Below are 10097 nucleotides of genomic sequence, written 5' to 3'. Positions count from 1 at the left end.
AAAAAAAAACTCAGTCTTGTTATTTAAGACCATAATAAAAATATTGCTTTTCTTCTTAAAAAAAAAAAAAGTCCAGTCTGGCCCTTCCTTTCATACATTTGATGACCCTCATTTCTTATAAGTTCAGTGATGAATATATGAAAAAGCACCATTTCCCTAAACCAATTTTTTTCTTTTCTTTTTTTTTTGGGGGGGCCATGCTGTACAGCTTGCAGGATCTTAATTCCCCAACCAGGGATTGAACCTGGGCCCCCTGCAGTGGAAGCACAGAGTACTAACCACTGGGCCACCAGGGAATTCCCTAAACCAATTCTTTTTTTTTTTTTTTTTTAATTTAGTTTTGCCTGCACTGGGTCTTCGTTGCTGTGCACGGGCTTTCTCTAGTTGCAGCAATCAGGGGCTACTCTTTGTTGCGGTGTGCCGGCTTCTCATTGCTGCGGAGCACGGGCTCTAGGCGCCTGGGCTTCAGTAGTTGTGGCACGCGGGCTCAGTAGTTGTGGTTCGTGGGCTCTAGAGCGCAGGCTCAGTCGTTGCGGCGCACGGGCTTAGATGCTCCGCGGCATGTGGGATCTTCCCAGACCAGGACTCAAACCTGTGTCCCCTGCATTGACAGGCGGATTCTTAACCACTGCGCCACCAGGGAAGCCCCCTAAACCATTCTTAATCAAAACTACTCAATATGAAATATCAATAAACATCAAATCATAATCCTTCTGCTGGTTTTTATCCACATAAAAAAGAATAACATAGATTTTCTTCCTAACGTGGGTAGCTAACGTGCATCATATGTGAAAACAATCAAAAGCGTTAACATTTCAAATGCAAGCACTGTCCTGTGGGCTGTAACTATTATAACTAATAATAATAATTTAATGAATGCCAGCTATAAGAATATTTGTGCAACATGTGATTAGAATTAATCCATACCTATTTGGTTTACAATTCTGTCAACATGAATCTACAGTAATTAAATATAATAAAATCTTGACTTATAACTGAATGATGCCTTAACAAGTTGTTCTAAAGAAAATACTTCAAAAATATCCCCTACACACAATCTTCTTTTGCCCAGTACAGACTCAAAATCTGGACTAGGAAAAATCTAAAGCCCATAATTTAAAAAAAAAAACAATTTCTGCCTCTACCACCTGCATATGTCACTTTGAATACAAGCTCCAGACGCTGCTGGAAAAAGAAAAGCACAAACTGAACCATGTTTATAGTTATTTCATTTCTCAATTATGAATCTGGATTAAAATCATGAGTGTTCATACAATAAGTTCAATAGATGCCAAAATGAAATTTTGTAAAATTCAACACCTGTTCTTGATTTTTTAAAAAACTCAGAAAACTAGGAATGGAAGGATACCTCCTTAACGTATTTTTTTAAATTTAAATCAACGGTAATGGTTTTTCCATTAAATCATTAACAAAACGAGGATGCCCACTTTCAATGTTTCATTTTAACATTGTTCTGCTATCTCCAGCAAATATAATAAAACATGAAGCCAAAATAAGAGCAGTGACTCTTGCATAGAAAGATATAAAAATAAAATTACTTGTGACCAGTGTGATTAAATATCTACACTCAAGGAAATCAACTGAAAAACTCCCGGAATTGATAGGAGAATTAAAATAATACAGCGTTTAATCTCACTGGTTTGAATCACAGCTTCACCACTGATAAGATGAATAACTTTGGGAGGTTACCTTATAAGCCTCAGTATTCTCATCCACAAAAGGGCGATGAGAATACTAATTCCACTGGTTTGTCATGAAAACTAAATGAAATGATATATTTAAAGCACTTAAAAGACATGGCACATGGCATTTAATAAATATGAGTAGTAATAATAATTATTATTATTATTTAATGTTACTGTTCAATAGTATCACAATACAAAATAAACAGACATAAACCAAACGCTTTACTAAATACTACCAATAATCATTAGGGAGATATAGGGGGGAAATATCTTATTCATCATAGCAACAAAAAATATAAAATATGTGGCTTGATAGGACATTTTGATTGATCTGGGAAGCAGAAAGAAAAGTCAAAACAACACTTCCACTGACTCCATCCCACTCCCCACTTCCACCAGACTCTGTTTAAACCTGTTGCTATGTATATAGCAGCTTTGGCTTTCTACCTGTGGGAGGAGGCTGATGTGAAAAATCAGACTGGGGAATGGATGTGCAGCATCTCCCCATCAAGTCCTATTAATTGGCTTTGAGCAAGCAGTAGGACATGTAGGTCACCTCTCACCTTTGGAACACCCAGAATGTCTCAGCATACTCTGTGCCTCAGAGGTAAAACCATTAAACTGGCCCTGGTATCTGGAAACGTTAAGTGACCTTCCAGTCCCTAAATATACCCTGTTTAGGGGTCATAGCACTTCTGCCAAACAGGCCTAGGTAAAGGTTGTCTGGAACTCTCCCACCAAAAAGGGCCATCAGAAAGCAACCTACAGTAATGTACAGTATGGTGACTCTAGTCAATAATACTCTATTATATATTGAAAGTTGCTAAGAGAGTACATTTTAAAAGCTCTCACCACACACACACAAAATTGTAACTATGTGAATGGATGCATGTGTTAACTAACACTGTGGTAATCATTTTGCAATATATGCATATAAGAAATCATTATACTGTACACCTTAAACTTATATAATGTTATATGTTAACTATATTTTAATAAAGCTGGAAAAAATTTTGAAAGTGAAATCAACATACAGCAATAATCTGTAAATCTCTTTTTCTGATACATATAATAACTAAATCAGTATGATTCTAGGACCCTATAATAGAGAGATGTACAAGATAACAGATAGCCCGGAAATATGCCCTATTACACATTTTTAAATGAATATATTATGAAGGAGGCACTACAAAACATGGTGAAAAGATACATTATGAAATAAATGTCGTGGGGAAAATTTGGTTAACTACTTGGACATTTTCTTCGTAGGTGTGTTTTTTAATTATTCTCAACCACTAGGCATCAAATTTTCCTTTTTTAGTTTAATATCAAAAATTCAAAATTTATGAAATGTTAAAACTTTTAGAAGTCAAATCATAAAAAATCTAGAAAAATAGCCATGGTAATCTACATTTTAAATATTTCAGGGCCTTCTAAGTTTAAAAGCCAAGGATTCACAAAGAAAAAGATACTTAGACTTGAAAAGAAAGATAATTTAAATAATTAATGGATGAAAATTTCCTAAACCTGACAAAAATATCAACTTAGATATAACAGAAGCTCAGCAAACCCCACACAGGATAAATAAAAATGAAACCTCATCAAGGCATATTATGGTTGAACGCTATTTTCCAATGTCACTTAGGTTATTTTGCTTCTTCCCCACCTCCTTTGGGTGATGGTTATTCATTTGTAATACAATTAAGTTCATTTGTCACAGTGTGTATTCTACTTGGGAATCACATTCTCTCTCTCTACCTATTTTTAATTAATTATTATTATTTTTTTTTAGGGATGTGAAACATTATCATGGTTCTAAGAGTCAGAACTACAAAAAGGTATTCTCAGAGATGTGTCACTTTCCCCTCATCTCTCCTACCCAAACCCCATTCTCCCCATTCTTTCTGCCCTGCTCCCACCCATCCCTCCATTTCCTGTAGGTAAATAATGCCATTAGTTTCTGATTTACCCTGTAGGTTTCTCCTGTATTTATTTTTGCACAAATGAGCACACATAGACACACACACATGCATGCACACTCTTATCAGGCAAGGGTTTCTTAAGCAGGATACAGAAAGCACTAACCATAAAAGAAAAACTTGTACTACATTAAAATCAAGAATGTCTACTCACGGGCTTCCCTGGTGGCGCAGTGGTTGAGAGTCCGCCTGCCGATGCAGGGGACACGGGTTCGTGCCCCAGTCCGGGAAGATCCCACATGCCGCGGAGCAGCTGGGCCCGTGAGCTAAAAAAAAAAAAAAAAAATAATGTCTCCTCACCAAAAGACATCATTTAAAGATTAAAGACTAGGGGGATAGATAAAAGCCAAAGACTAGGAACAGATATTTGCAATAAATTTATCTAACAAAGATTCACATTCTCATATTTAGAAAACCTACAGAACGCTTAGAAATTGGTAGGAAAAAGGCAGATACCCAATAGAAAAATGGGCAAAAGACCTGAACAGGCACTTTGCCATATGGGATGTCCACGTGACTGCTAAACATTCAAACAGGCGAGCAACTTCTCTGCTCACCAGGGGAATGCAAATTAAAGCAGAAATGTGATACTACTACATACTCACCAGAATGGCTAAAATGAAAAGGACTGATAATTTCAAGTGTTGGCAAAGATACTGAACAATTGGAACTCTCATACACTGTTGGCAGTATAACTTGGTACAACAATTTTGTAAAACTGTTTATCAGTACCTAATAAAGCTAACCATATGCATGCCCTATAATTCCAAACTTCCTTTCCTGGGTTGTGGTACATCTTTATAATAATGGTCCCCAACGAATCATGTCTCCTTGTATTCATATCCCTTTACAAGATAATGCTGCTGCTACTGCTCCCTGCAAGAGATGGATCTTTCCTAACCCCTTTGAATCTGCACCTAGCCTTGCAACTTGCTTTGACCCATAGGATATGGCAGAACTGATTTTGTGTGAGTTCCAGAGCAAAGGCCTAAAGAGGCCTTGTGGCTTCTGCCTTTGCCCTCTTGGGATCTAGCTGCCATGTAAAGAAGTCCAGGATATCCTGCTAGACAGAGAGGCTGCATGAGGAGAACTGAGGTACCCAAGTTCATAGCCCACACCAAAGTCCCAAACATGTTAAGAAAACCATTTGGACCTCCCTCTCCAGCCCAGCTAAGTTGAGTGAGCCCAACTGACAGCACATACAACAAAGACAAGCCATCCCCACTGAGCCCTTAAAATGCCTAACCCACGGAATCACAAGCAATAAAATGGTTGTTGTTTTAAAGCACTAAATTTGGGGGTGGTTTATTATACAGCAATAGATAACTGAAAATGAGTATATAGCAAAAGAAAAGAATACATATGTTCACTAAAAAGGACAAGTACAAGAATGTGCATAGTAGTACCATTTAAATTACCAAAACTGAAAACAACTCAATGTCCATAACAATAGAATGGATAAATTTTGGTATATTCATAAAATTAAATATTATTCAGCAATAAGAATGACCAAATGGATGACTCTCACAAATATAAAGTTGAGTAAAAGAAGCAAAACTGTATGTTTTCATTTATACAGAGAAGTTCAAAAACAAGCAAAACTAATCTAGGAGGTAGAAGTCAGGAAAGTAGTGAGGAGGGTGCAGGGATTGGGTAGTGAGTGGCAGAGAACAGGAGGGGGCTTCTGTGGCTATGATAATGTTTTATTTCTTGTTCTGGGTGCATGTTACAAGGCTGAGTTTACTCTGAGAAAAATTTTTAAGTCATATACTTATCATTTGTGCACTTTCCTGTAATTTGTATACTTTTCTTCCAGAAAAGTTTACATAAGAAGTTTAAACCACTGTCCCCTTCTCTGATAAAATTTTAAAAATATTTTTAAATCACTTGTATAATTTTTTAAAGCAGATTTTTAAAAATATAGAGCCTAAGTAAATATCTTTGCGCTGGAACCCAGCCATCTGTGGCTATGAATATCCATAAGTGATTCTGACGCATAGCTCAGATTAAAATATTAGGTCATTAGCAGAAAGAGGGCTGTTTCATTTCATTATTATTATATTTCTTCTCAGAAATATTTTTGCCAAAGAACATGAAGCACAAACAACTGTCTTCAAATTGTAATCAGCTAAAAGAAAAAAAATGGCAAAATACCTACTTCCCACTCACTCCCCACTCCTCAGGTTTGGCTATTCCACCTTTCAGAAACCTTCTACAGATCATTAAATGCTTTAATTAGTTTCACACATATGTACTTAGCTCAGAGCATACCATTAAAACACCCTTCTTTCACCACTTTGAACGATGCTCACTAGATTAAATGATGCTTTAGATGCCATACACATTTTTAACTAGAGCAAAAATAGTTGGCCCAAATTAAAGAAAAATGAGCTTCTAAGTCAAGTGCCTACCTTGAAGATAACAACAGGCAGATCTTAATTTGCAGAGAAATACATGACTTGTGAATAACTATAATTTTTTTTTTTTGGCTGTGCCGAGTGGCATGTGAGATCTTAGTTCCCTGACCAGGGACTGAAGCCATGCCCCCTGCAGTGGAAGCACTGAGCCCTAACCACTGGACCGCCAGGGAAGTTCCTCAATAACTATCATTTTAAAATCATTTTGAATCACACCTATATTCTCTGTATCTGAAATGATTTATTTAGTCATTTCAGAATGACTAAATAAATGATAGATAAATACACAGCCTGACAGACAGCTAGCTAGCTATGGAGAAAACAGAGACATGATGGTGCCAACTGTGTTTAATCCCTCACCCAGATCTGTTTCATGAAATAGTCAAGATATTTTGATCTCTCAGCACAAAAGTTCTGTAGATTAAAAATAAGATCCTCTTAAAATAAATAAATAAATAAGATCCTCTTTACTAAGCTACTATTGTACATTAGTAGGTTGTGGTTCAGAGAAGGTATTCAACATACTAATGTAAAATGAAATCTAATTCAGTTTATTTACTTATTTATTTATTTTTTGCGGTACGCGGGCCTCTCACTGTTGTGGCCTCTCTCGTTGCGGAGCACAGGCTCCAGACGCGCAGGCTCAGTGGCCATGGCTCACGGGTCCAGCCGCTCTGCGGCACGTGGGATCCTCCCGGACCGGGGCGCGAACCTGCGTCCCCTGCATCAGCAGGCGGACCCTCAACCACTGCGCCACCACGGGAGCCCTAATTCAGTTTTTCGAAAATGAAAAAATTAAATGGTCAATTAGTTAACAGCAATCAAGGATGGAAAAAGCCAGTTAAACTGTTTTCACCAGTTGCTTGGTGTCACACAGACAAGACAGATGGGCATCTTTTTAATTTCTTAGTGTTCTCCCATCTTCAGTTCACATTCCTTGATGAGACAATTCAATATTTAATGACTGCTTTTCAAAAGACTAAACTTTTTACTTACCTGGATCTTCCTCAAGTACACGTGTATAGTTTTCCAACATGAAGGAGAAGAAGTTCGATAGCTGGACAAAATAAAAATACATTGATCAATTAATGAATCCCAAACAGGTACTGTTGGTATTCCATGCAAGTCCCCTTTACTCCTCTGAAGTTCTCATCTGCCAGCTGCCATAGATGGTAATGGGTACCGCTTCTACCTGCCCTCCTCCTCCCCAGGATTGCCCTTGGCAGATGGGCAGCAGCTCCCCCAGAGTCGCTTAGGATATCAGATATCCCTCCCGCCTGGGGGGATGCCCATAGAAAAAGACTAACTGAAGCAAGAGTATCACAGCCCAGACCCCCACCTCTCTTGCCACTGGGTGGGACAAACTGACGCATTTCACACTTCAGAGCTCCCAGTGGGATCAGGCTGAGGTCAGACTTCTCCAGAAAACATATTTTTGCCTAGCTTCTTCCCTGTCCTATCTTGCTTTCCTCACTCCCTTATAGGTTTTTCCTGAGAATACTCTCTCAGGAAGTCACTTGTACCAGAAGCCCCTATCTCAGACTCTGCTTCTAGGAAACCCACTTAAGACAGCTGCTAGATTTTTTTCATTATGATCTCTTCTATTTCTTTCGGTGGTGAGAATAAGGGATATTCTTAAATGCCAAATATATTTGGTAAATGAAGGAAGGAAGGGAGGGAGGAAGGGAAAGATGGAAATCTACCAGCATTCCAACCATCACCTAGATACTGCCTCTATGCCCACCAATTATCTGCAAAGACCTGCATGTATACAGCACAAATAACTTCCAAGCCCTGTCTCCCGTGAAAAGTGAACACTAAGGAACCTTATCAATCTGGGAGTAGATCCGGCAGTTGAGGGAAGGAAGACCCTCCATACAAATATCAAAATCTATGATTTTAACGCTGTTCATGGATTTGTCAACTAAGAGTCAACAGAAATCACAATGAGATACCACTTCACACACACTAGGATGGCTATCATCAAAAAAGACAAATAATAACAAATGTTGGCAAAGATGTGGCAAAATTAAAGCCCTCATACACTGCTGGTGGGAATGCAAAATGGTACAGCTGCTTTGGAAAACAGTTTAGCAATTACTCAAAAAGTTAAACACAGACTTACTCGATGACCCAGCAATTCCACTCCTAGGTATATACCCAAGAGAACTGAACAAATATGTTCACAGAAAAACTTGCACACAATTATTCATAGCAGCATTATTCATAACAGCCAAAAAAGTGGAAGCAACCCAAATGAGTTATCCACTGAGGAAAGGATAAACAAAATGTGCTATATCTATACAATGGAATAATATTCAAAAATAAAGAGGAATGAACTATTGACACATGCTACAACATGGATGAACTTTGAAGACAATATGCTAAATGAAAGAAGCCAGTCACAAAGGATCGCATATTGTGTGATTTCGTTTATTTGAAATGGCCAGAACAGTCAAATCCATAAAGACAAAAGCAGATTAGTAGTTGCCAAGGGCTGGGCAGAGGGCGGGAATGGGGAGTGAGTGCTAATCAGTATAGAGGTGCTTTTTTTTCTTCTTTGGTTGGGGGGTGATGAAAATGTTCTAAAATATATTGTGGTGATGATTGCACAACTTTGTGAATAAACAAAAGGCCATTGAATTTTCTACTTCATTATTCTTTTTTGAATTTTATTTTATTTTTTATACAGCAGGTCCTTATTAGTCATCAATTTTATAAACATCAGTGTATACATGTCAATCCCAATCGCCCACTTCATACCACCACCACCACCACCACCCCAAGGCCTTCCCCCCTTGGTGTCCATACGTTTGTTCTCTGCATCTGAATCTCAATTTCTGCCCTGCAAAATGGTTCATCTGTACCATTTTTCTAGGTTCCATATATATGCGTTAATATACGATATTTGTTTTTCTCTTTCTGACTTACTTCACTCTGTATGACAGTCTCTAGATCCATCCACGTCTCAACAAACGACCCAATTTCGTTCCTTTTTATGGCTCAGTAATATTCCATTGTATATATGTACCATATAGTTTATCAATTTTGCTTATCTTCTCAAAGAACCAGCTTTTAGTTTTTTTGATGTTTGGCATTGTTGTCTTTGTTTCTATTTCATTTATTTCTGGTCTGATCTTTATGATTTCTTTCCTTCTGTTAACTTTGGGTTTTGTTTGTTCTTCTTCCTCTAGTTCCTTTAGGTGTAAGGTTAGATTGTTTATTTGAGATTTTTCTTGTTTCTTGAGGTAGGCTTGTATAGCTATAAACATCCCTCTTAGAACTGCTTTTGCTGCATCCCATAGGTTTTGGATTGTCGTGTTTTCATTGACATTTGTCTCTAGGTATTTTTTGATTTCCTCTTTGATTTCTTCAGTGATCTCTTGGTTATTTAGTAATGTAGTGTTTAGTCTCCACATGCTTGTGTTTTTTACGTTTTTCCCTTGTAATTCATTTCTAATCTCATAGCGTAGTGGTCAGAAAAGATGCTTGATATGATTTTGAATTTTCTTAAATTTACTGAGGCTTGATTTGTGACCCAAGATGTGATCTACCCTGGGGAATGTTCTGTGTGCACTTGAGAAGAACGTGTAATCTCCTGTTTTTAGATGGACTGTCCTATAAATATCAATTAAATCTATCCGGTCTAATGTTTCATTTAAAGCTTCTGTTTTCTTATTTATTTCCATTTTGGATGATCTGTCCATTGGTGTAAGTGAGGTATTAGAAGTCCCCCACTATTATCGTGTTACTGTCCATTTCCTCTTTTTTGGCTGTTACCAGTTGCCTTATGTATTGAGGTGTTCCTATGTTGGGCACATATATATTTATAATTGTTATATCTTCTTCTTGGATTGATCCCTTTGATCACTACATAGTGTCCTTCCTTGTCTCTTGCAACATTCTTTATTTTAAAGTCTATTTTATCTGATATGAGTATTGCTACTCCAGCTTTCTTCTGATTTCCATTTGCATGGAATATCTTTTTCCATCCC

At 37.6% G+C, this 10097-nt stretch overlaps 1 protein-coding gene across 1 annotated transcript in view; it reads right to left on the bottom strand.

Annotated features, from left to right (window-relative positions):
- The window catches only part of PPEF1 (protein phosphatase with EF-hand domain 1), a 109815-nt gene that overhangs the window by 64751 nt on the left and 34967 nt on the right, over window positions 1-10097 (bottom strand). Inside the window, exon 4 of the mRNA XM_024739360.1 lies at window positions 7099-7159. Coding sequence (XP_024595128.1) covers window positions 7099-7159 — 61 coding nt within the window. The remainder of the gene's footprint in view (window positions 1-7098; window positions 7160-10097) is intronic.

This window comes from Neophocaena asiaeorientalis, unplaced genomic scaffold (genome assembly GCF_003031525.2).
Source record: "Neophocaena asiaeorientalis asiaeorientalis breed wild unplaced genomic scaffold, Neophocaena_asiaeorientalis_V1.1 scaffold771, whole genome shotgun sequence".
Lineage (NCBI taxonomy): Eukaryota > Metazoa > Chordata > Mammalia > Artiodactyla > Phocoenidae > Neophocaena > Neophocaena asiaeorientalis.
The sequence above is the reverse complement of the archived record's forward strand: the minus strand, read 5'-3'. Positions and strand labels throughout refer to the sequence as shown.